Source organism: Triturus cristatus, chromosome 5_2 (assembly GCF_964204655.1).
Source record: "Triturus cristatus chromosome 5_2, aTriCri1.1, whole genome shotgun sequence".
NCBI lineage: Eukaryota > Metazoa > Chordata > Amphibia > Caudata > Salamandridae > Triturus > Triturus cristatus.
This window is the reverse complement of record NC_140588.1, coordinates 1,075,522,617-1,075,549,267: the sequence shown is the minus strand read 5'-3', so window position 1 is coordinate 1,075,549,267 and position 26,651 is coordinate 1,075,522,617. Positions and strand designations below refer to the sequence as shown.

General features: G+C 51.5%; 1 protein-coding gene across 1 annotated transcript in view; it reads left to right on the top strand.

The window, feature by feature from the left end:
* The window catches only part of SLC7A3 (solute carrier family 7 member 3), a 68,700-nt gene extending 42,957 nt beyond the window's left edge, over window positions 1–25,743 (top strand). The window contains exons 2-12 of the mRNA XM_085608400.1: window positions 82–476; window positions 1,294–1,452; window positions 2,410–2,584; window positions 3,749–3,861; window positions 5,536–5,758; window positions 7,083–7,222; window positions 9,055–9,157; window positions 18,097–18,296; window positions 21,877–22,043; window positions 23,280–23,388; window positions 25,128–25,743. Coding sequence (XP_085464526.1) covers window positions 98–476; window positions 1,294–1,452; window positions 2,410–2,584; window positions 3,749–3,861; window positions 5,536–5,758; window positions 7,083–7,222; window positions 9,055–9,157; window positions 18,097–18,296; window positions 21,877–22,043; window positions 23,280–23,388; window positions 25,128–25,258 — 1,899 coding nt within the window. The 5' untranslated portion in view covers window positions 82–97 and the 3' untranslated portion in view covers window positions 25,259–25,743. The remainder of the gene's footprint in view (window positions 1–81; window positions 477–1,293; window positions 1,453–2,409; window positions 2,585–3,748; window positions 3,862–5,535; window positions 5,759–7,082; window positions 7,223–9,054; window positions 9,158–18,096; window positions 18,297–21,876; window positions 22,044–23,279; window positions 23,389–25,127) is intronic.
* The last annotated feature ends 908 nt before the right edge of the window (window positions 25,744–26,651 follow it).

Below are 26,651 nucleotides of genomic sequence, written 5' to 3'. Positions count from 1 at the left end.
GGCCATGGTGCCTACACCTTCTGTTTGGGTTCTGTCTTGAAACGTAACCCTGGCTAACGGTCTCTCTTCTCTTCCTTGCAGGTGAAGTCACAAGAACATGGCCAAGATGCTGGCGGGAGCCCTGTCCAACTTTGGGAACAAGCTGATCCGCAGGCGAGTGGTGGACCTAAGCAGCAAGGAGACCCGCTTCGCCCGATGCCTGTCCACTTTGGATCTCATCGCTTTGGGTGTGGGCAGCACCCTGGGGGCAGGAGTCTACGTTTTGGCTGGTGAAGTAGCCAAGGAGAAGGCCGGGCCCTCCATCGTGCTGTGTTTCCTGGTCGCCGCCGTGTCCTCGGTGCTGGCTGGACTCTGCTATGCTGAGTTTGGTGCAAGAGTCCCCAAGACCGGGTCAGCCTACCTCTACAGCTACGTGACCGTAGGCGAGATCTGGGCCTTCACCACGGGCTGGAACCTCATACTGTCCTATGTTCTAGGTAAGGGAGCCACCTGCTAGCACATAGGATGAAGGTGAGGGCAAGGGTCGTTTGTTGTAGCCAGCCTTGACACTGGTTAGTTTTTTTTATCCCAGTGAGTGTTGCTTGGTGCTGGTGACTAGCAGGTTTGGATAGGCCCGACACACCTGTGTGACTCACAGCCACGCGACGCCAAGCACGGTGGTGCTGCCCTGCGTGATGGCACAGGAAAGCATTCCAACAAGAGAAATGCCCATTTTACACTGGCAGAATGCCACTTTGTCGCATTCTTGCACGCACTGGTCATGGTTTTTGTACCATCCTTGGGTTAAGGGATTACGGACCTGGTTTGGATCTTGGCGAATGGGATACTCCGTCACAAGCGGAAGGAATTGTCACAAATGTGACGAATATTCCGTCTTCTGTTTTACAAGTTGCATAGGATATAATGGAATTGTAATTTGGCGGGTGGGACATCTCGGAGTAACAGAGTCCGCAAAACGCATAATCAGTCTCTATGTTATAGTTACTGTTGACCATCACCTACCATACACCAGTCCACCCCGACCGCCTCCAATCCAGACTATTCTACCTGCCCTTGTGGTGGGCGGGTCCATCCTCATCTAAACTAGAGGGGCCATCGCGAAAGTATTTTAGCAAACTTGTCCCATAATTTGAGACAACAGCTCATTTCATTACATGGCGTGTATTTTCCATAGATTTTCTTGGAGGTGCGGTTCCGCTCACCTGTACCTGCGACATGTTCTGTAAAGTTACTTGGAGGTTCTTGGCTTCTGTCCCCTTGGCCTCACCCTCTTGTCTTATGGAACTTGAACAGGTACTGCCAGCGTCGCCCGCGCCTGGAGCTCTACCTTCGATAACCTCATCGGGAACCAGATCTCGACATTCTTCAGGGAGCGCGTGAACATTAAGGTGGAACATGTCCTGGCCGAGTACCCGGACGTCTTTGCACTGTTGATTGTCCTCTTGCTGACAGGTGAGACGCCAGAGGTTAATTAAACTTGTTCGATGCACGGCAACTTTGCAAAGCGTAATTTAACTTTTAGGCACCCATTATCCTGCAGGTAGATGTCTTCGTCTAATAACATTTTTTGCAGTTTCAACCACTCCCTTTTTTGGGGTTATTATAAGGGCCACTAGAAATATGCGATTGAGCGGCTGCAGCGTTTCTCGCATAATTATACATTTGTTGCATTTTTTCCTCATAATCCATCATCTGATGTATAATCTGCAGATTTTAACAAAAAATTGTTTCCAGCTCAAACAATTCAAAAGTTACTAAAAGCGCAGCGACACGTGTTGCAGCGCAGGGGCTGGCCCTATGCAAGGGGTGACTGGTTACCTTTCTCTTGTTTATTGCTATATTTCGGTGCTAAACCGGTACTAGTGGAGTGCAACCAATGTCCAAACACTCTTAACAAGTGTAAGAATGACAAAATAATGAGGTAATGCTACCATAATATTTGCTGCTTTACGCAGCATAATTTGTCTTTTCTTTCAGCATAATTTACTCTCCCTTCCACATAATTTGGCCCTCTCCTGCCGCATAATTCCATTGGCCCTGGTTATAGTATATGACCATGTGCGATGACTGGGGAAAAGGCCAGCCCGTTTCTTTGTGTTCTGTGGAGCTTTACTACCACAATTTGTCATTTCTTCAGATATTTTTCAGAGTTTCCAGTCCGGGCCATTTTAGTCGAATCTTTAAACTACAGCTTGGAGCCTTCAGTGCGGCTGAATTGTACTCACTTTTCTTGTAGAAACCACATCCGAGAATGTTCTCCTTAAAATCCACCCCCCCCCCCCTCCCTTGGCTGTTTTCTTGCAATAAGAACCAAAGTGTTGTCAAGTCTGTGCAGCTTTGAAGGGTGTGCAGAGAGGGCTTTGGCAGCCCCGTCCACAGCTCGGCCCTAACCTCTCCTCGTCCCTGCAGGCCTCTTGTCCTTTGGGGTGAGCGAGTCTGCGCTGGTCAACAAGATCTTCACTGCGGTGAACCTGCTGGTTCTGGGCTTCATCATCATTGCCGGATTCGTGAAGGGCGACACGAAGAACTGGAGCCTGAGCGAGGAGGACTACAGGAATGACTCGTACACCTATAACAGTTCCAGGTAGGAGGGGCTCTCCGCTCCCGCTCCACGCTCTGCACTAGGGGGCAAGGGGTACATGCGTGACGCAGGGCTCTCATTTCGATTTATTAAGCCACGCAAAACCACCCTTTGAGTTGCCTCAAATCATGAGTAAGGCGACGCAGCACAAATCGATGCATCACCTTACTCTGCCACCAGGAGGCTTTCCATGGGCGTTGCGGTGGGGTTTTCCATGCATCACCTATGGAATTTGACCCTGTCCCGGATTTACAAAGTGATGTAATCCTGGGGTAGCACAAAATTCGCACGCCTCCCGAGATAGGTGTAACAAGGAGAAATACGTTCATTTCTCTCCGCTTTTTCCTCTTTCCATGTATTCTGCAGCACATATGAGTGAAAACGCCTCGTAGGATTGTTTTGTGCAGGACGTTGCTCCTTCCTGCACAAAAAGAATCCTGCCTGCAACGGGGGCACCCTTGCACCTGCAAGGGTGCCTACGTTGGCGCTAGGCTCCTGAAACGGCTCACGCGCAGGGAGAAAGGGCAGGACTGCTCCATATTGCTTAAATATGGTGCATTCCTGCACTTTCCCTTTGGGTAACTTGCAGCGCTGCCCTATGCTAAAATGCAATAAATGAGGCTCTAGGTACCTGCTCCGCGTGTTTGGGCTCATCTTGTCTGTCTTTAAGGTTCAATGCTTATTTTTGTGCACATGCTTTAAGTTGTCACACTCCTTTCCCATTTCACTATTTCTCACCCTTCCTTCTCCCCCTCGTACGCCCCGCACACCATTGAGTGCTGACGCCTTCTGCTGATTACATTCCTCCCTTTTCACACAATAGGGGCCGGCTCCCTTTCACGCCCACTGCCCCAGTCCAAGTTGCTTCGTGCCTATACCTTCCAGGGCTAATGGCAGTGACTAGAGCTTCCTCCAGTCGGCATTGAACCCCTCTATCTATTCACTGTCCTTCGCCACCCCACTCTCCTGCTAGCCTCATCCCTTTGAGCCTGCGCCCTACTCCACTCGCCTAGTGTTACCCACCCCACTCTTGGACTCGAGTCCTATTCCTTTCTCCATTCCATGCGTTACTTCCACCTTGCATTCTCGTCCTACCCCAGCCCTGACTTAGAGGAGAGCAGTCCAAGTCTGGTTCCACACTGAGTAATCCCATTTCTTTTTTTGCAGCATTGGAGAGTTCGGGTCTGGTGGCTTTTCCCCGTTTGGATTCAGTGGTATCGTGGCTGGCGCTGCCACCTGCTTCTACGCCTTTGTGGGCTTTGACTGTATCGCGACTACAGGTAACCTGTCTGGCGCTGCCACACATTCCTTCCTTAGAGATGACCATTTCTTAATGATACTCTACAGTTGAACTGGAATCACAAGCATTCTCTAATACTTGTCTGACGCGCTCCTTCAACTGTACTCCAGTCCTGCTAAACTGCACAAGTTGTGTGGAGCACCATGGCTCTGGCACAGCAGTTGTGAAATGTGCTGAGGAGGGTACTATGAAGCTGTTCTTTGTTTAGAATTTTTGATTAATGTCAATTCAGGTGGGAAGAAGTATGACTGACGTCCATGTGTAGACGTACTTTGGAGACAAGCAGATGGTCTGACCACTCGTGGTGGTGAAGTCGTCTCACCGCTGTAGATGCAGCGACTGCGGACAAGGTTCTCTCATCTGGTCTCTGGGCTGGAGCTAGCTCCTACCTTTGCCGCCACTTTCGGATGTAGCCATGAACACGTTTGCTTGTCCACATCTCAGTTCACTGATGTCCATCTTTTGACACCTGCAGAAGGACATTGTCCTATGCTGGCTGTATTACACAGGACTCTATTGGTGCGTTGCATGGGCCGGTCAGCGGCCACTGCTTAGGTCGTCAGTGTTTACTTCTTGTGCTTGAACGTGGTTGGTCTTCGTTTCACTTCAAACACTGAGGTCTGATCTCTTATCCCTTCAGAGTCGATGTCCCTTTAGCGTAGGTGCGGTGATCAACATTGAACGCGATATTAACCAGTATCAGTTAGAGCGTTGATGGAGCGCTCTCATAGCTTGCTGTCATTCATTCTTCGTGGTCCCAGATCTGGGCAGGAGGTCCTCAGTGGAAAGATCCCATTAGATCGAAGGCCCTCAGTCTCTTGGTAGATCCACCGAGGTCCTTCGACCTGAAGCCCTAGAAGTGACCTCCATCATCTCGCCCTTGAGCACTGAAAGGCCTGTCTTAGCCCTCCTCAGGACACAAACTCTACATGCTCAGTACCTCTGGTGGCTGTGTCATCGCACCACATGTATGTACGGTTTGGTACTGATAACTCAACCCTACATCGAAGCCCGCAGTAAACCCTAGTGGGTGGCTGGAAAAGGATACAAGATCAGCTTCCTAAGATGGGATTTATCTATTACTCCACCACATTACGTGTCATGCCACATTTACCATCGTATTGCATACAACACATATTTACAATTCTAGGCATAAGGAGATTGTGGTTCTTATATAAACCACACCCTTTCCAATCAAGCGCTGGAGCCGGGATAAAAACCCTCTCTCCGGGTCGGCAGCTTTACCCCGAGACCTCATCTCCTGCGCTTTTATGCCTCATGGAACTTGTCTGAACCATTTAACTAAATATAAAATGTACCATTCACGAATGCTAGATCCGGGGGACCAGGGATTCACGACCCAGCACCCTCCAGTGGCTAGGACGAAGGAGCTGTGGTCACGTCACTGCTGCTCCTAAATTGTGAAACGTGTTGTACTGACTTTTCGTGCTCACTTCGGAGCACTTCAAGGTCCGTAATGTCAGACATGAGCCTTGCCGACTATGGCTGTACGATGAGTGTATGCGTAGTCCCTGACTTTGTAAGCGTGCATGCGTGTGTGTGTTGCCTCGTTGTGAAGCGTAGCATTGTCATCCATTGTGGATGCAGAGGGGGTGGGCAGTTTTCTCACCTTCAGTCTGTTGCTCTTTTCCAGGTGAAGAAGCCAAGAACCCTCAGCGCTCCATCCCATTGGGCATCATCGTCTCTCTCCTCATCTGCTTTGTGGCTTACTTCGGCGTCTCCGCTTCGCTCACCCTCATGATGCCCTACTACCTGCTCAACAGGGACAGCCCTCTCCCGGAGGCCTTTCATTACGTAAACTGGGATCCTGCCCGCTACGTGGTCGCTATTGGGTCCCTCTGCGCACTCTCCACTAGGTAAGAGCAGAAAGGCGCAGGGACTTCTCTGAGCGTTGAGGGTGAAGTGAGGGAATCCAGACCGATTCACAGTCACAGACCTGCCTCGAGCCAGGTTCCTGGAAGGTTTCAGTTGTCTGCACTTGGCTCTTCCATTGAGACTTTTACTTGGCTGCAACCCACATATCCTAAGAAAGAGGCTGCTTGGCGGAAACCACTAGTATTCTGAGGCTGTTTTGGGGTGGCTGGGCTGCAGGGATCCAATGTTTACCACTAGGGATGTTGTTTCTAGCTCGCCAGGCTAGATTTGATTTAATGTCTCAAGATCAGCTACACTGCAGCACGGAACAGAATGTGTTCCGGAGCATCTGACTCTTGTCGTTTCATCTAAGCGTCCATACACTGTTCCTCTAGATGAGGTTCAGGAGTGATTGTCTCCTGGAAGAGTGAAGCAGACCATACCCCTTGTTTCTCTCACGGTTTCTCTTGGCACGTCTGATTGTGCCAGTTCAAACCGAGCTCTGCGCACCCAACACAGAGAGAACGCAATGGCAGGGGCGTAGAGCCTTGTATCCTCTGCAGAAAAGGGTACCCAAGTAATGTGGGAGACTATATAAAAAACCTGGACAGAGAGACGACTCTGGCCATATTAAAGTAAGAACCTGTGAATGACCAACCAAGCGCTTCCTAGCTTGACTAAATCCTTTTCTTCAGGGTGGTGTGTAGTTGCTGTTCTTTGTGATTCACTGGGTTCAGGTGTATGTGTAATGAGCTGCTGTTTGTGTGTAATAGAATGTGCTCACTTTGCACCTCTGTGGGCTCTGAAGTAGAAAGCGCCAGGACTCAGTCATTTACCCCCAGAGCAGGTCAAGCACACCGGCTGGTTGTGTTTTAGAGGTTACTTTATGTCCAGCACTATGACACGTTTCGAACACACATGAACGTGCTAGGTCCTGAGGCAGGTCAAATGTTGGGTAGTACAGTCACCAGCGTTCTGGTTCATGCACGCCTTGTCAGGAAGGGTATTGAGAGAAGAAAAGTGCAAATTACGCTGCGGTGGTGGATTCCTGCTGCACCCTGCACACCCATGACAGCAGTAGGCTGCGCTTATCTTGACTACCCCTGACGGTTGGCTGCTTTTGAATTTTTGTTAATCCTAAAATGGCACCAGTTTCCACCTTTTCATAGAAGTTTTAATATCAGTGCATTTTAAGATGGGGGCACAAGCCTGTCTCTGGTGTAAAGGGTTGGCTTCTGTAGGATATAGGGCAGCGTGCAGGTGAAGTGAAGCATTTGCTCTACTTGCGACCTGTAAGGGGCTCACTTAGTTTCTTTTCTCAATTAGTCTTCTGGGCTCCATGTTCCCGATGCCGCGTGTGATCTACGCCATGGCTGAGGATGGGCTTCTCTTCAAGTTTCTTGCCAGCATTAACGAGAGGACCAAGACCCCCTTGGTTGCCACCATTGTGTCGGGCATCATTTCTGGTAAGGATTTAAAGGGCTGTACCATTTGGTACCTGGAATGGAATAGCTGCTACTGTAGGTGTGTCCAATGTGTGGGCAAGAGCAGGATTTGGGATGGAAACGTCACTGGAGCATTGCAGCCATGGGGGGCCGCCTCTGAAGTCAAAGGCCCTCGAATGGTTCCATCGCTCAGGTTTGCTTGCTCTGAACCTCCTCTTGTCCATGCTACTACACATCGTAGGTTCCGGGTACACAGCAGAGGCGGCCTCCAGGGCCTGTAAAGCGAAATAGAACCTTGAAGCACCCAACTCCACCACCTACCAGTTCCATAAACTCAAATCCCATCCCACCAGTTCCAGAACCTCTACACATCCCAATCTCACCACCCACCAAATCCAGATCCTCTCTACATTCCCTCCCACCACCCACCAAGTCCAGATCCTCTATCCATTTCCACCCACCAAGTCCAGATCCTCTATACATCACCACCCACCAAGTCCAGATCCTCTATACATCCCCTCCCACCACCCACCAAGTCCAGATCCTCTATACATCCCCTCCCACCACCCACCAAGTCCAGATCCTCTATACATCCCCTCCCACCACCCACCAAGTCCAGATCCTCTATACATTCCCTCCCACCACCGTCCAAGTCCAGATCCTCTATACATTCCCACCCACCAAGTCCAGATCCTCTATACATCCCCTCCCACCAAGTCCAGATCCTCTATACATTCCCTCCCACCACCCACCAAGTCCAGATCCTCTATACATTCCCTCCCACCACCCACCAAGTCCAGATCCTCTATACATCCCCTCCCACCACTCACCAATTCTAGATACTTTAAAGCTGGTGTCTCCAACCAGTCGACCATGAGCTGCCAGTAGCTCACAGCCTTCCTTTTCACTGTAGCTCTCACTACTGAAAAGGTTTGAGACCCCTGCTCTATACGTTCCCTCTCACCACCCACCAACCCAGATCCTCTATACATTCCGTCGCCACCCATCAGTCCCATAGCCTCTATATGGAGCGTCAGTTCTATAATCTTTCTGCGTTCCTGTCCCGCTCCCCATCATTTCCATAACCTCTATACCAGGGTTCTCCAAAGTCGGTCCAGGAGGGCCGGATCCTTGTCAGATTTTTAAGATAACTACATTTATCTTGATGTGGATATGCTAAAAATCTGGCATGGATCCGGCCCTCCAAGACCGATATTGGAGAACCCTGCTCTATACATTCCAGAGACTCCGCACCCACTAATTCCATAAACTCTGTTATCGTCCCACTGCTCAGCAATATGCCCCCTTTCTGCTAATTCCTCAAGTACTGTGTCACTGATACGATGTACATTGTTTTTTTGTTGACTTGCTTTTGCTGCTGAAGATTGCTTTGCTGTCTGTGGTCATGGAGCTGTGCATGAGGTCATGGCCTGCGCGTCTACTAGAGTCGCTTTGTTACACTATTGCGTCTCTTTGCTGGAGGCCCTTTATTATCCACCACCTGGCCTTATAATACTGCCCCAGCATCTCATACTGTTGGGTTGTTTGATTGTGTTTACACCTACTTTGGATGGATGGGTGGGTGGGTGGGTAGGTGGGGGGGTGGATGGCAGGCAGGCACCGCGCTGCGAGTGGCCAGCCCCAGAACCTTCCATTCCAGATCTGGTGCTCTGGTGGATGGGTGGGTGGGTAGGTGGGTGGGTGGGTGGGTAGGTGGGTGGGTGGGTGGATGGCAGGCAGGCAGGCACCGCGCTGCGAGCGGCCAGCCCCAGAACCTTCCATTCTAAATCTGGTGCTCTGCATGTGGCCGTTGTAGCTCACATGGTCCGACTCACCCCATCTCTTGTTTCCAGCACTCATGGCTTTCTTATTCGAACTGAAGGACCTCGTCGACTTGATGTCCATCGGCACCCTGCTGGCGTACTCCCTGGTGGCGGTCTGTGTTCTGATTCTCAGGTGGGTACTGTTCTCTAGTGATTGCATTTGATGAAGGGTTGGGTGGGGTGAGGTGGGCTTCTTCTCTAGACTTCTTAAAGGTTCTCGTCCAGCGACTCTTTTAGGAATCTACTAGGAGTACGGCTGCAGCCATCTCATGCAAGCGGAGCTAGGGTGGCCATGCTCTCGGTCACAAAGCTAGGGTTGGACCTGCAGGCTGCTGGTTCCATAGTGCCGATGTATCCTTCGGGTTCACCTCTTTGGTGGTGTCACCACAGCCAGGCCAGGCACGTGCTCCAGCAATGGAAGGGTCTGGTCTTCACATACCAACCATGGCCCCAGGGCGCCATTCTTTTTAGCCACCATAAACGCGCTTCATGGAACTGCTCCATGCATTCAACCCCTGGTACCTAAAGGAGGCGCAGTAGAGTAGAAAAGTCTGGGGTTCCTAGTGTTTTGAGGGGACATGGCCTAACATAGACCCAAATCCCTTCTAGGGATTTCCATATGGGTGGTGCCCTTCTTAATAGTATAAACAATCTAGGAAGGCTGAAAAAGTAGGCAAAGGGAACAGCCAGTAGTTTACTGTTTTCAGGTAGAGGAACCTCTCCCAGTTATGCAGTCTCAGTGGTCCTGCTCTTTGGTACTTAGAACGTTGTCTACCCCGGACTTTAGAAATCCTACACTTACGGGTCTTCACGGGACCGCAAAAGCATCGTCCACAAGGGCGGAATCCATGCCAGATTTTCACAGTTGCCATTGGCTACGCTAAAGCGACCCCTTTACTCTTTCAAAAAATTTGTTTTGTCTAGCTATCCATAAATGTTTTTTGTCTAGATATCCTGGGACATGCTTTGTCCAGCCCTCGGCCTACCGTTGGGCACTGGTGTTAAATCCACTATTGCCAAGGGCTGGTTTCCCCAGACCGCCCTGTATCCCCACTGTGCCAGAGCCCGGGTTCTTTAAGGAGCTGTCTGTCTGTGCAGTGTTTGCAGGAAGTCTAAAGACCCCAGGGATCAGTCCAAGGCACTGCACTGCCAGAGCCCTGGTGCTTTAAGGAGCTGTCTGTCTGTGCAGTGTTTGAGGGAAGTCTAGACCCAGGGATCAGTCCAAGGCACTGCACTGCCAGAGCCCGGGTGCTTTAAGGAGCTGTCTGTCTGTGCAGTGTTTGAGGGAAGTCTAGAGACCCAGTGATCAGTCCAAGGCACTGCACTGCCAGAGCCCGGGTGCTTTAAGGAGCTGTCTGTCTGTGCAGTGTTTGCAGGAAGTCTAAAGACCCCAGGGATCAGTCCAAGGCACTGCACTGCCAGAGCCCTGGTGCTTTAAGGAGCTGTCTGTCTGTGCAGTGTTTGCGGGAAGTCTAAAGACCCCAGGGATCAGTCCAAGGCACTGCACTGCCAGAGCCCGGGTGCTTTAAGGAGCTGTCTGTCTGCAGTGTTTGTGGGAAGTCTAGAGACCCGGGGATTAGTCCAAGGCACTGCACTGCCAGAGCCCTGGTGCTTTAAGGAGCTGTCTGTCTGCAGTGTTTGCGGGAAGTCTAGAGACCCAGGGATCACTCCAAGACACTGCACTGCCAGAGCCCTGGTGCTTTAAGGAGCTGTCTGTCTGTGCAGTGTTTGAGGGTAGTCTAGAGACCCCAGGGATCAGTCCAAGGCACTGCACTGCCAGAGCCCTGGTGCTTTAAGGAGCTGTCTGTCTGTGCAGTGTTTGCGGGAAGTCTAAAGACCCCAGGGATCAGTCCAAGGCACTGTACTGCCAGAGCCCTGGTGCTTTAAGGAGCTGTCTGTCTGTGCAGTGTTTGCGGGAAGTCTAAAGACCCCAGGGATCAGTCCAAGGCACTGCACTGCCAGAGCCCGGGTGCTTTAAGGAGCTGTCTGTCTGCAGTGTTTGTGGGAAGTCTAGAGACCCGGGGATTAGTCCAAGGCACTGCACTGCCAGAGCCCCGGTGCTTTAAGGAGCTGTCTGTCTGTGCAGTGTTTGAGGGAAGTCTAGAGACCCTAGGGATCAGCCCAAGGCACTGCACTGCCAGAGCCCGGGTGCTTTAAGGAGCTGTCTGTCTGTGCAGAGAAGTGTGGCTCAATGATTAGAGCGGCAGACCCTGATGCAGGGATCTAGCCCGGGACCAGGGTTCAATTCCCCGCCTTGGCGGGTCTTGGGCTCAAAAATTCCACGGACCTGATAATTCTCACCTCGGTGCCATTCCAATCATGGAGTCCCACTCTGCAACTCTGGGCAATAGCTTGCTTAATCTCCACAACGGCCCCCACAACGCTAAGGATGCCTGGCCTCCACCTTGGGGGTGCCCAGGAGTGGGCGCCTCACAGGGAAAGCCAGGATGGGTTCCACAGCGGTATTCGTACAAGCGCCTTGAGACCCTTGCGGGTGAGTAGTGCGCTATAGAAGTATCAATTTACATTTACATTTTTTATTTTGCAGTGTTTGAGGGAAGTCTAGAGACCCCAGGGATCAGTCCAAGGCACTGCACTACCAGAGCCCGGGTGCTTTAAGGAGCTGTCTGTCTGTGCAGTGTTTGTGGGAAGTCTAGAGACCCCAGGGATCAGCCCAAGGCACTGCACTGCCAGAGCCCGGGTGCTTTAAGGAGCTGTCTGTCTTTGCAGTGTTTGTGGGAAGTCTAGAGACCCCAGGGATCAGTCCAAGGCACTGCACTGCCAGAGCCAGGGTGTTTTAAGGAGCTGTCTGTCTGTGCATTGTTTGCGGGAAGTCTAGAGACCCCATGGATCAGTCAAAGGCACTGCACTGCCAGAGCCCCGGTGCTTTAAGGAGCTGTCTGTCTGTACAGTGTTTGAGGGAAGTCTAGAGACCCCAGGGATCAGTCCAAGGCACTGCACTGCCAGAGCCCGGGTGTTTTAAGGAGCTGTCTGTCTGTGCATTGTTTGCGGGAAGTCTAGAGACCCCAGGGATCAGTCCAAGGCACTGCACTGCCAGAGCCCGGGTGCTTTAAGGAGCTGTCTGTCTGTGCAGTGTTTGTTGGAAGTCTAGAGACCCCAGGGATCAGTCCAAGGCACTGCACTGCCAGAGCCCCGGTGCTTTAAGGAGCTGTCTGTGTGCAGTGTTTGAGGGAAGTCTAGAGACCCAGGGATGAGTCCAAGGCACTGCACTGCCAGAGCCCGGGTGCTTTAAGGAGCTGTCTGTCTGTGCAGTGTTTGCGTGAAGTCTAGAGACCCAGGGATCAGTCCAGGGCACTGCACTGCCAGAGCCCGGGTGCTTTAAGGAGCTGTCTGTCTGTGCAGTGTTTGCGTGAAGTCTAGAGACCCAGGGATCAGTCTAGGGCACTGCACTGCCAGAGCCCTGGTGCTTTAAGGAGCTGTCTGTGCAGTGTTTGCAGGAAGTCTAGAGACCCCAGGGATCAGTCCAGGGCACTGCACTGCCAGAGCCCGGGTGCTTTAAGGAGCTGTCTGTCTGTGTCGTGTTTGAGGGAAGTCTAGAGACCCCAGGGATCAGTCCAAGGCACTGCACTGCCAGAGCCCTGGTGCTTTAAGGAGCTGTCTGTCTGTGCAGTGTTTGTGGGAAGTCTAGAGACCCTAGGGATCAGTCCAGGGCACTGCACTGACAGAGCCCGGGTGCTGTAAGGAGCTGTCTGTCTGTGTAGTGTTTGCGGGAAGTCTAGAGACCCAGGGATCAGTCCAGGGCACTGCACTGCCAGAGCCCGGGTGCTTTAAGGAGCTGTCTGTCTGTGCAGTGTTTGCGTGAAGTCTAGAGACCCAAGGATCAGTCCAAGGCACTGCACTGCCAGAGCCCTGGTGCTTTAAGGAGCTGTCTGTCTGTGCAGTGTTTGTGGGAAGTCTAGAGACCCAGGGATCAGTCCAAGGCACTCACTGCCAGAGCCCTGCTGCTTTAAGGCGCTGTCTGTCCGTGCAGTGTTTGAGGGAAGTCTAAAGACCCCAGGGATCAGTCCAAGGCACTGTACTGCCAGAGCCCTGGTGCTTTAAAGAGCTGTCTGTCTGTGCAGTGTTTGCGGGAAGTCTAAAGACCCCAGGGATCAGTCCAAGGCACTGCACTGCCAGAGCCCGGGTGCTTTAAGGAGCTGTCTGTCTGCAGTGTTTGTGGGAAGTCTAGAGACCCGGGGATTAGTCCAAGGCACTGCACTGCCAGAGCCCCGGTGCTTTAAGGAGCTGTCTGTCTGTGCAGTGTTTGAGGGAAGTCTAGAGACCCTAGGGATCAGCCCAAGGCACTGCACTGCCAGAGCCCGGGTGCTTTAAGGAGCTGTCTGTCTGTGCAGAGAAGTGTGGCTCAATGATTAGAGCGGCAGACCCTGATGCAGGGATCTAGCCCGGGACCAGGGTTCAATTCCCCGCCTTGGCGGGTCTTGGGCTCAAAAATTCCACGGACCTGATAATTCTCACCTCGGTGCCATTCCAATCATGGAGTCCCACTCTGCAACTCTGGGCAATAGCTTGCTTAATCTCCACAACGGCCCCCACAACGCTAAGGATGCCTGGCCTCCACCTTGGGGGTGCCCAGGAGTGGGCGCCTCACAGGGAAAGCCAGGATGGGTTCCACAGCGGTATTCGTACAAGCGCCTTGAGACCCTTGCGGGTGAGTAGTGCGCTATACAAGTATCAATTTACATTTACATTTTTTATTTTGCAGTGTTTGAGGGAAGTCTAGAGACCCCAGGGATCAGTCCAAGGCACTGCACTACCAGAGCCCGGGTGCTTTAAGGAGCTGTCTGTCTGTGCAGTGTTTGTGGGAAGTCTAGAGACCCCAGGGATCAGCCCAAGGCACTGCACTGCCAGAGCCCGGGTGCTTTAAGGAGCTGTCTGTCTTTGCAGTGTTTGTGGGAAGTCTAGAGACCCCAGGGATCAGTCCAAGGCCCTGCACTGCCAGAGCCAGGGTATTTTAAGGAGCTGTCTGTCTGTGCATTGTTTGCGGGAAGTCTAGAGACCCCATGGATCAGTCAAAGGCACTGCACTGCCAGAGCCCCGGTGCTTTAAGGAGCTGTCTGTCTGTACAGTGTTTGAGGGAAGTCTAGAGACCCCAGGGATCAGTCCAAGGCACTGCACTGCCAGAGCCCGGGTGTTTTAAGGAGCTGTCTGTCTGTGCATTGTTTGCGGGAAGTCTAGAGACCCCAGGGATCAGTCCAAGGCACTGCACTGCCAGAGCCCGGGTGCTTTAAGGGGCTGTCTGTCTGTGCAGTGTTTGTTGGAAGTCTAGAGACCCCAGGGATCAGTCCAAGGCACTGCACTGCCAGAGCCCCGGTGCTTTAAGGAGCTGTCTGTGTGCAGTGTTTGAGGGAAGTCTAGAGACCCAGGGATCAGTCCAAGGCACTGCACTGCCAGAGCCCGGGTGCTTTAAGGAGCTGTCTGTCTGTGCAGTGTTTGTTGGAAGTCTAGAGACCCCAGGGATCAGTCCAAGGCACTGCACTGCCAGAGCCCCGGTGCTTTAAGGAGCTGTCTGTCTGTGCAGTGTTTGAGGGAAGTCTAGAGACCCAGGGATCAGTCCAAGGCACTGCACTGCCAGAGCCCGGGTGCTTTGAGGAGCTGTCTGTCTGTGCAGTGTTTGCGGGAAGTCTAGAGACCCAGGGATCAGTCCAAGGCACTGCACTGCCAGAGCCCGGGTGTTTTAAGGAGCTGTCTGTCTGTGCAGTGTTTGCGGGAAGTCTAGAGACCCAGGGATGAGTCCAAGGCACTGCACTGCCAGAGCCCGGGTGCTTTAAGGAGCTGTCTGTCTGTGCAGTGTTTGCGGGAAGTCTAGAGACCCAGGGATGAGTCCAAGGCACTGCACTGCCAGAGCCCCGGTGCTTTAAGGAGCTGTCTGTCTGTGCAGTGTTTGCGTGAAGTCTAGAGACCCAGGGATCAGTCCAGGGCACTGCACTGCCAGAGCCCGGGTGCTTTAAGGAGCTGTCTGTCTGTGCAGTGTTTGCGTGAAGTCTAGAGACCCAGGGATCAGTCCAGGGCACTGCACTGCCAGAGCCCTGGTGCTTTAAGGAGCTGTCTGTGCAGTGTTTGCGGGAAGTCTAGAGACCCCAGGGATCAGTACAGGGCACTGCACTGCCAGAGCCCGGGTGCTTTAAGGAGCTGTCTGTCTGTGCAGTGTTTGCATGAAGTCTAGAGACCCAGGGATCAGTCCAGGGCACTGCACTGCCAGAGCCCGGGTGCTTTAAGGAGCTGTCTGTCTGTGCAGTGTTTGCGTGAAGTCTAGAGACCCAGGGATCAGTCCAGGGCACTGCACTGCCAGAGCCCTGGTGCTTTAAGGAGCTGTCTGTGCAGTGTTTGCGGGAAGTCTAGAGACCCCAGGGATCAGTCCAGGGCACTGCACTGCCAGAGCCCGGGTGCTTTAAGGAGCTGTCTGTCTGTGTCGTGTTTGAGGGAAGTCTAGAGACCCCAGGGATCAGTCCAAGGCACTGCACTGCCAGAGCCCTGGTGCTTTAAGGAGCTGTCTGTCTGTGCAGTGTTTGTGGGAAGTCTAGAGACCCTAGGGATCAGTCCAGGGCACTGCACTGACAGAGCCCGGGTGCTGTAAGGAGCTGTCTGTCTGTGTAGTGTTTGCGGGAAGTCTAGAGACCCAGGGATCAGTCCAGGGCACTGCACTGCCAGAGCCTGGGTGCTTTAAGGAGCTGTCTGTCTGTGCAGTGTTTGCGGGAAGTCTAGAGACCCAAGGATCAGTCCAAGGCACTGCACTGCCAGAGCTCTGGTGCTTTAAGGAGCTGTCTGTCTGTGCAGTGTTTGTGGGAAGTCTAGAGACCCAGGGATCAGTCCAAGGCACTCACTGCCAGAGCCCTGCTGCTTTAAGGCGCTGTCTGTCCGTGCAGTGTTTGAGGGAAGTCTAAAGACCCCAGGGATCAGTCCAAGGCACTGTACTGCCAGAGCCCTGGTGCTTTAAGGAGCTGTCTGTCTGTGCAGTGTTTGCGGGAAGTCTAAAGACCCCAGGGATCAGTCCAAGGCACTGCACTGCCAGAGCCCGGGTGCTTTAAGGAGCTGTCTGTCTGTGCAGTGTTTGCATGAAGTCTAGAGACCCAGGGATCAGTCCAGGGCACTGCACTGCCAGAGCCCGGGTGCTTTAAGGAGCTGTCTGTCTGTGCAGTGTTTGCGTGAAGTCTAGAGACCCAGGGATCAGTCCAGGGCACTGCACTGCCAGAGCCCTGGTGCTTTAAGGAGCTGTCTGTGCAGTGTTTGCGGGAAGTCTAGAGACCCCAGGGATCAGTCCAGGGCACTGCACTGCCAGAGCCCTGGTGCTTTAAGGAGCTGTCTGTCTGTGCAGTGTTTGAGGGAAGTCTAGAGACCCCAGGGATCAGTCCAAGGCACTGCACTGCCAGAGCCCTGGTGCTTTAAGGAGCTGTCTGTCTGTGCAGTGTTTGTGGGAAGTCTAGAGACCCTAGGGATCAGTCCAGGGCACTGCACTGACAGAGCCCGGGTGCTGTAAGGAGCTGTCTGTCTGTGTAGTGTTTGCGGGAAGTCTAGAGACCCAGGGATCAGTCCAGGGCACTGCACTGCCAGAGCCCGGGTGCTTTAAGGAGCTGTCTGTCTGTGCAGTGTTTGCGGGAAGTCTAGAGACCCAAGGATCAGTCCAAGGCACTGCACTGCCAGAGCCCTGGTGCTTTAAGGAGCTGTCTGTCTGTGCAGTGTTTGTGGGAAGTCTAGAGACCCAGGGATCAGTCCAAGGCACTCACTGCCAGAGCCCTGCTGCTTTAAGGCGCTGTCTGTCCGTGCAGTGTTTGAGGGAAGTCTAAAGACCCCAGAGATCAGTCCAAGGCACTGCACTGCCAGAGCCCGGGTGCTTTAAGGAGCTGTCTGTCTGTGCAGTGTTTGAGGGAAGTCTAGAGACCCACGGATGAGTCCAAGGCACTGCTCTGCCAGAGCCCGGGTGCTTCAAGGAGCTGTCTGTCTGTGCAGTGTTTGCGGGAAGTCTAGAGACCCCAGGGATCAGTCCAGGGCACTGCACTGCCAGAGCCCGGGTGCTTTAAGGCGCTGTCTGTCTGTGCAGTGTTTGAGGGAAGTCTAGAGACCCAGGGATCATTCCAAGGCACTGCACTGCCAGAGCCCTGGTGCTTTAAGGAGCTGTCTGTCTGTGCAGTGTTTGTGGGAAGTCTAAAGACCCCAGGGATCAGTCCAGGGCACTGCACTGCCAGAGCCCTGGTGCTTTAAGGAGCTGTCTGTGCAGTGTTTGCGGGAAGTCTAGAGACCCCAGGGATCAGTCCAAGCCACTGAATGCAAGTATTGTGAGGGGCTATGATTAATGTCCTTTCCACCCTTTGGCATCCACTCTCAGCTGATACCGTGATGCCTTTCTATCGCTGAAGTACCTTCTTGCTTCTGTGTTCATCGTTCAAGGGCATCAGGGGTACCCAGTCTGCTGATTTCTTTGCCCCTTGTTGGACAAAGGGCACTATAGAGTCTCCGAGGGTTATATAAGCCCCATTCCATTTTTAGGGTAGAATAGGCCATTTGCCAAAGGCTCAGGGTGGCTCTGTCACAGTCCCCTGCTGGTGAGGTCAGATGCAGGTGGTGGCTTGGACCCTGCAGACCACTGTCCTTCCAGCCCCCTCCAGTCCAGCTTGAATATCAGTTTATGACCCTCCATCCTTTGGCCTAGTCTTCCCCTGTTCATGAGAGCAGCAGTGCCTCATTCGAGATCCGGTTCTGCTAATCAGTGATTCATTCATTCAGTGGGGGTGGACTGGAGGGCGTACACGCACCATTATGAGGGCCTGGAACTCGCTCCTTCTCTTGAAAGACTCTCCTTCATGTTCATTGTGGACACGCGTGTGCATTGCACGGCTGTCGTGTGTTGTGCAGCTATGGTGTGTGGTACGAGTTTCACCAGAACTCCTTGTGCGCTGTGCTGACCACCAGCCGGGCTGGCCCCACAGGGTACAGCTTGAGTGGGCAGCATCTACAGGCTCCTCCTGCAGGAGGCTGCATTCACCCTGGCTTCTTTTGTGTCAAGTGAGACTGTGTGTAGTTTGTTGATCTGCATTTTTGATTTTTCTCTATACTCAGGTATCAACCAGACCAACTCACCGGTGTGGATCTGGATGACCTTACTAGCCCAGAGTCTGAGAAAGTGGCCATGCACCTAGACGACCTTTCTGACCCCGGCCTCCCACCCAAATTCCAACTCAAGTGCCTGTTGGTGCCCCACAAAAGCTTTCCCACAGATGTCTCTGGCCGCATCGTGTATGGCTGCGTCTCTGGGATCTGTAAGTCTAATGGGGACTCTTGAATGGGGTGCGGTGGGAAGAAGCTCTTCGAATGGGTGTGTCTGACCCCCAAGTCTGCATCTATATGGCTGTCTCTGGGATCTGTAAATGTGCTGGGGACTCTGGAATGGGGTGCAGTGGGAGGAAGCTCTTGGAATGGCTGTATCTGACCCCCAAGTCTGCATCTGTATGGCTGTCTCTGGGATCTGTAAGTTTGCTGGGGACTCTGGAATGGGGTGCAGTGGGGAGAAGCTCTTGGAATGGCTGTCTCTGACCCCCAAGTCTGCATCTGTATGGCTGTCTCTGGGATCTGTAAGTCTGCTGGGGACTCTGGTAATGGGGTGCGGTGGGGAGAAGCTCTTCGAATGGGTGTGTCTGACCCTCAAGTCTGTATCTGTATGGCTGTCTCTGGGATCTGTAAATGTGCTGGGGACTCTGTAATGGGGTGCAGTGGGGAGAAGCTCTTGTATGGCTGTCTCTGACCCCCAAGTCTGCATCTGTATGGCTGTCTCTGGGATCTGTAAGTCTGCTGGGGACTCTGGTAATGGGGTGCGGTGCAGAGAAGCTCTTCGAATGGCTGTGTCTGACCCCCAAGTCTGCATCTGTATGGCTGTCTCTGGGATCTGTAAGTCTGCTGGGGACTCTGTAATGGGGTGTGGTGGGGAGAAGCTCTTGTATGGCTGTCTCTGGGGTCTGTAAGTCTGCTGGGGACTCTGGAATGGGGTGTGATGGGGAGAAGCTCTTGTATGGCTGTCTCTGGGGTCTGTAAGTCTGCTGGGGACTCTGGAATGGGGTGTGGTGGGGAGAAGCTCTTGTATGGCTGTCTCTGGGATCTGTAAGTCTGCTGGGGACTCTGGAATGGGGTGCAGTGGGGAGAAGCTCTTGGAATGGCTGTGTCTGACTCCCAAGTCTGCATTTGTATGGCTGTCTCTGGGGTCTGTAAGTCTGCCGGGGACTCTGGAATGGGGTGTGGTGGGGAGAAGCACTTGTATGGCTGTCTCTGGGGTCTGTAAGTCTGCCGGGGACTCTGGAATGTGGTGTGGTGGGGAGAAGCTCTTGTATGGCTGTCTCTGGGGTCTGTAAGTCTGCTGGGGACTCTGGAATGGGGTGTGGTGGGGAGAAGCGCTTGTATGGCTGTCTCTGGGATCTGTAAGTCTGCTGGGGACTCTGGAATGGGGTGCGGTGGGGAGAATCTCTTCGGATGGCTGTGTCTGACCTCCAAGTCTGCATCTGTATGGCTGTCTCTGGGATCTGTAAATGTGCTGGGGACTCTGGAATGGGGTGCAGTGGGGAGAAGCTCTTGGAATGGCTGTGTCTGACTCCCAAGTCTGCATCTGTATGGCTGTCTCTGGGGTCTGTAAGTCTGCTGGGGACTCTGGAATGGGGTGTGGTGGGGAGAAGCTCTTGTATGGCTGTCTCTGGGGTCTGTAAGTCTGCTGGGGACTCTGGAATGGGGTGTGGTGGGGAGAAGCTCTTGGAATGGCTGTCTCTGACCCCCAAGTTTGCATCTGTATGGGTGTCTCTGGGATCTGTAAGTCTGCTGGGGACTCTGGAATGGGGTGCGGTGGGGAGAAGCTCTTCGAATGGGTGTGTCTGACCCCCAAGTCTGCATCTGTATGGCTGTCTCTGGGATCTGTAAGTGTGCTGGGGACTCTGGAATGGGGTGTGGTGGGGAGAAGCTCTTGTATGGCTGTCTCTGGGATCTGTAAGTCTGCTGGGGACTCTGGAACGGGGAGAAGCTCTTGGAATGGCTGTCTGGCCTCCAAGCGACAATAAGATCCTGAGAGGGCTGGCCATAACTCTTCATAGTGCTTGAATTGCTGTTCTGGGTGAGGTTGGGCATGTGTTCTCTGAACTGGCTTCTCTGGTCTGTTAACATACCTGCAGCATTATTTAAGGATGCCCTTGGCCCCTGAAGTGAGTCTTTTTTCTGAGCCTCCAGAATCCTTGCATTCCGGATTTCCTGTGTGGATATTAGTCTGTATCACCCCAGGTGCTGTTCTGCAGAGTTATAAATGTGGCTCATACCCTGTGGCTGATTTTCTGCACCCTCACACAATGTTTTATTCAGAAGTTAACTTAGGTCGTTTCCATAAATTACTTCTGAAAAACAGGAGCCCTTGAGGGCCCACAAAACACCTCCCTAACTACCAGATGGCACAGGTCTGAAGAGTCCTTCTGCAGTGGAGTCTTGCTGCCTCTTATCACCTGACTCTGCAGGACCCCCAGCAGCTGCCGATGAGGCCTGGAAGCAGCTCACCCCTCTGCCAGGCCTACAAGTGGCATGGTGACTTCCCTCTTGAAACGGAACCATTACATGTAAACCCCCCTTCTGCTGGAGTGTTTATCTGTACCTACTCCTGTTCATAAAGGGAGATTCAACCATGACATTTCAAGTTTGGAGGATTTGTAAAACTGTCATAAACGGAAGAAGGGCGAGAGAAAGCTGGCTCGTCTTCCCTTGACTGTATCTATCAAACAGCAAGAGCGGGGACTTCCTGTAGCTAACATATCACCCTCTGGACTCTCTCACTTGCAGACATGCAGGTTAAAAGAACCTTCACTCACCAGCCTGCTTGGTGACCTGCCTCATGGGGGTCCCACCCTGGAAGCCGAGCGCCTCCACGGGGTGCTTCGATGCCTGATCACAGCGGACATATAAATAGCACAAAGAGAGGCAAAAACTCCAAAGTGTAAACACTGTACAGTGGACACTCGAGTCCTCAAGTGTCTACTGTAAAGTCTTTACACTTTGGAGTTTTTGCCTCTCTTTGTGCTATTTATATGTTCTAGATTTGTATGGTCTTAAGGCAGTGGAACAAAGAGGTGGGCAAACTGAATTTACAAATTCTGTTCATATATGTGTGTATAGGAGGGCGGTGCAGCTGGTGTCTTCCCTAACTGCCTCATTTTGCTGTTTGCAGCGGAGCTGGTTTTTGTTTTGAGTGAAGTAAAAAGGTGCAAGTGGCTTAAAACTGACTCAAAGTCACCTTCCATAAAGGTATTTTAATCTTGGTGATCTTGGCGAGGTTAGAATCCGTGTTTGGGTACCGCTGAGATCTCAAGGGTCTCACGTTATAAAACGGGTCGAAACTAAAATCCCGCAGTAGACGGGACTGGCTGGTAGAAGCAAATTTCAGTTTTGAAGAAATCTGCCCCCAGGTTTCCATGTGCATTAACATATATTAAAAGCAGCGCCCAGACTGAGGAATGCTGTGCACAGAGCCCTGAAGGAGGGGTTCACTGCGCTAGAATCACCCCTCTCCTCTCTGAGCTAAGGTTACCTTTCATCCTGGAGGTGCAGAGAGCTGGTGTTTTGTTATGGACGGGGGGGGGGGGGGTTGATGTTAACACATTGGCACCTCACCCCTGCTGAAAATTCTGCCTGTAGAACTAGGAATGTCCTCATCCGAGGCCTACGATTTGGAATATCACCTCTCGGGTGACATGCCGCGCTGCACGAGTCCCCTGATTGATTGATTGATTGATTGATTGATTGGAGATCATGGAAGCTGAGATGCGCTGGAGGCCCTCCTCTAACGAGAGCTCGCTGGTTCTCCCCGTGTTTCTTCTCTTGCAGCTCTTGTGTTCATCGTCCTTTGTATCATCTTGTCGGTGAAGCTCGACGCGCTGCTGGCGGGCAGCGTGGGCTGGATTGCGGCATGTGTTTTCCTTCTGGTGGTCTGCGCTGTAATCACGGGGCTGATTTGGAGGCAGCCGGAGAGCGCTGCTCGTCTGTCTTTCAAGGTAGGACCGAGTGTGCGAGAAGTGTGGTCTGTGTTTTCTTTCTGCTCTGTCCCATCTCTGCCTTTTGTTTTGCTGTAGTGCCACTCTGCCTCTGCTGCATTCCTCTTTTGTTTCTCGGTACCTTTGAAATCAGCACACAGTGCTGGTGTTCAGCCTATCTGGAGGCTAAGGAGGCAAAGGGATGTGATTGGCCAGTGTCAGAAGCACGGTTAGGGTCTCTTCTCATGGATTCACTGTTGACTATTGATCGAAACCGGAAGGCGACGTGGGCAGATTAACGGACCTCCAGGGGGACTACAAACTGAAACGAATGTGTTTCTCCCCTTGACGACGCGCCATGTACCAGATGATGAGGTTTTTTATATTAGGATTAGGTTACCCCCTTGATATCAGAATACAGACAAATAGGGGAACCAGTAGTGGGTGGGTAGTCAATTTACACCCACCCTAGTACACCACACTGTAGATAGTTCTTGCACATATCACTATTGTATCACCGGTCCTGACGAAGCGCCAAGGGATCCTCCTGACCCATTGGGCGCGAAACATGTTGACCAGAAGAGTAGAGCGCAGCTAGCCACTCCTCCCTTTGTGAGGACTTTAACTTTAACGCCACTCAACCTTTTTAATAAGGTGGTTTACTGAGTCAATAAAGTCGTACTTCAGACTAACCAACCTTTTTTACTCACTCGCACACATCTACACGCACGGGCCCTCACACGCACCAAACGGCAGGTAACAAAAGATCTCCGGCAAAGAGCCCCTTTATGGGTGCCCGTCGGGTATTGCACCGCCGACCCGACGAGGAGCAAACCCAGATGATGAAGCATGACACCTAGCTTGCTGGGTGTGTGAGGGTTTTAGTTCCACCCTTAAGGGACCCCCATCCCTTGTGCACTCACATTCCATTGGTGAGAGTCTGGTTTTGGATAACCCTTCTCCTCCAGACCTTCCACTTTGTAGGAACTGCACATCTTTCTTTGTTGTCCTGTCTACAATACAAAGCATTTTCCTGTCATTTCAAGACCGTCTCCATATTTTCAGCTTTGTGCCGTACTTACGCCCTCCTTCTGTCCTTCACTTGTGCAGCGTCCAGTTTGAAAGTCCAACATTGAGAGCTTCTAGAAGGCTTGTTTCCTTGAAGTGACTTGTTTCGCTTGTGTAAGCGCGCGCGCTGTGTGTGGCAGCGCACCGGTTCCTGGGTGTTGACTTACCTCTTGCCTTGTTGTCTTGCAGGTGCCTGCTCTCCCCCTCCTCCCTCTCTTCAGTGTGTTTGTGAACATTTACCTCATGATGCAGCTGGATGCCATGACTTGGGCCCGGTTTGGAGTCTGGATGATAATAGGTAAATATTGCACCTTGGGTGGGAGTCTCCTTGCACAAGTGCTGTGGGTTGACCAGTGGGACGGGTGGAAGGATTGTAAGATGGAATATTTGCATTGTGGGTTGGATTCCCTGTGCACAAGTGCTGTGGGTTGACCAGTGGGACGGGGTGGAAGGATTTTAAGATGTGAAATTTGCATTGTGGGTTGGATTCCCCGTGCACAAGTGCTGTTAGTTGACCAGTGGGACGGGTGGAAGGATTGTAAGATGGAATATTTGCATTGTGGGTTGGATTCCCCGTGCACAAGTGCTGTTAGTTGACCAGTGGGACGGGTGGAAGGATTGTAAGATGGAATATTTGCATTGTGGGTTGGATTCTCCATGCACAAGTCCTGTGAGTTAACGAGTGGGACGGGGTGGAAGGTGTGTCAGATGGGAAATGTGTAGTGTGGGTTGGATTCTCCATGCACGAGTGCAAGGATTTTAAGATGAGATGTGAACTTTGTACTGTGGGTTGGATTCTCCGTGCACAAGTGCTGTGGGACGGGTGGAAGGATTGTAAAATGGAATATTTGCATTGTGGGTTGGATTCCCCGTGCACAAGTGCTGTTAGTTGACCAGTGGGATGGGTGGAAGGATTGCATTGTGGGTTGGATTCCCCGTGCACAAGTGCTGTTAGTTGACCAGTGGGACGGGTGGAAGGATTGTAAGATGGAATATTTGCATTGTGGGTTGGATTCCCCGTGCACAAGTGCTGTTAGTTGACCAGTGGGACGGGTGGAAGGATTGTAAGATGGAATATTTGCATTGTGGATTGGATTCCCCGTGCACAAGTGCTGTTAGTTGACCAGTGGGATGGGTGGAAGGATTGCATTGTGGGTTGGATTCCCCGTGCACAAGTGCTGTTAGTTGACCAGTGGGACGGGTGGAAGGATTGTAAGATGGAATATTTGCATTGTGGGTTGGATTCCCCGTGCACAAGTGCTGTTAGTTGACCAGTGGGATGGGTGGAAGGATTGTAAGATGGAATATTTGCATTGTGGGTTGGATTCCCCGTGCACAAGTGCTGTTAGTTGACCAGTCGGACGGGTGGAAGGATTGTAAAATGGAATATTTGCATTGTGGGTTGGATTCCCCGTGCACAAGTGCTGTTAGTTGACCAGTGGGACGGGTGGAAGGATTGTAAAATGGAATATTTGCATTGTGGGTTGGATTCTCCGTGCACAAGTGCTGTTAGTTGACCAGTGGGACGGGTGGAAGGATTGTAAGATGGAATATTTGCATTGTGGGTTGGATTCCCCGTGCACAAGTGCTGTTAGTTGACCAGTGGGACGGGTGGAAGGATTGTAAGATGGGATATTTGCATTGTGGGTTGGATTCTCCGTGCACAAGTGCTGTTAGTTGACCAGTGGGACGGGTGGAAGGATTGTAAGATGGAATATTTGCATTGTGGGTTGGATTCCCCGTGCACAAGTGCTGTTAGTTGACCAGTGGGACGGGTGGAAGGATTGTAAAATGGAATATTTGCATTGTGGGTTGGATTCCCCGTGCACAAGTGCTGTTAGTTGACCAGTGGGACGGGTGGAAGGATTGTAAAATGGAATATTTGCATTGTGGGTTGGATTCCCCGTGCACAAGTGCTGTTAGTTGACCAGTGGGACGGGTGGAAGGATTGTAAGATGGGACATTTGCACTGCTGGACAAACTCTGGTGAGTCTTTAAATTCTGGTAAAATGACTCCTCATTCTAATGCCTTGGCAGGTTTCGCAATCTACTTCGGCTATGGAATACGCAAGAGTGTTGAAGGGCAGAACCGCGAGGAGTGTGAGTTGACGCTAAAAGCCATCTACCTCAAAGCCGACTCCACGGGTCCAGTGACGTCCACCATTTGACCACGTCTTCGGGACACTGGCCCAGGCGCTCCATCGCTACTGTTTTAGTCTCTGGGACCTTTAGTACCGCCACCTGTTTACGGGTGGAGTTGCCAAATGAAGACTGGAGCAATATGTTATGTTAACATAGTGTTTGAGTCTCGCTCCATATAATGTATGCACTCGTATGTTCGAGGGGCTGAGCCCCTACGCTACATCTGAACATCATGCATCTTCTGTAAAGGAGTACTTGTACAGAAAAATGCTCGTCGCGTTTAGCATTGCACTAGTTGGTAAAAATGGCCTTTTGTCCCTTCCCTGCTGTCTTACAATCGCAGTTGTATTTAATATTTATCAGAATGCTATTAGACTGCCCACTGTTCTGCTATGTAACTTGTACATGGTTTTTAATGTTTTATAACTTTTTTTGTACTTTATTTTTACTGTAAACTTGTTTATATATTATGTGAAGAAAAAAGTTGGTAAAGTTTTTTTGTACAAAATAACTCCCTGTGGTCGCTTTATCATTATCATGAGAACTTGCTTATTTAATTTGGAAAACTTGACAAAAATCGTTATTCTCTTCCTGTGTGCGGCGCCTCCTAACACTTTAGTAACAGAAAAATAAATCTTTCTAATATTTTTTTTAAAAAAATCAACTTTTTTTCTCTTCATTACATGTACGTGTTTACAACATGTATTGCTGTAGATTACATGCTGCACACACCTGCCACCTTGCATTGCGCTTGGAATGTAACAAGTTGTTTTTCAAGGAAGTGCTTTCGGTTTGGAGGTAGCACGGTACCTCCCCAGAACCCAAAATGCTGCTGGGTGCAGACCCTTCTCAGATTAGATCTTGACCTGCTTCAAGTGCTCGGCTAAAGCTGTACCCCAGAATATTTCAACCCCAGAGGACTGAGGCGCTGAAGGCTGATGCTGCTGCATCAGGCCTTAATTTGAGCCGGTGGTTTCCGGTGCTCGGCACCAGCAGTTAATTGTCAGCACCGGCTCTAGGGATAGTCCACCACATGGTGGCACGGTTTTTTAAGTTTTGAGATGAGCACAAGTGTTTTTTATAAGTCAAAACAAATCAAAATAGCCAGAACAGAATACGCTTTATTCGATTTAGGACATATTAAACCATAAAAGCACAATGCACCTAAAACATAAATTACATCATAACAATTTAAATAAAAGGAAAAAGAATCACAAGCGATGTAGAGGAAAGAGGGGCCATCCCATGTCTAACCACCCCTTTCAAATATTTAGCTATGTGATCACTCACAGTTTCATCATTTAAAAGATGCAACTTTAAAAAAGCAGGCCGGCATTGTCTCAAGCCGTACACTTTTAAAATAGGTAAAATTCATCTTTTCCTAAGCAGAGTATAAAACGTACAAAAAAACATAACATG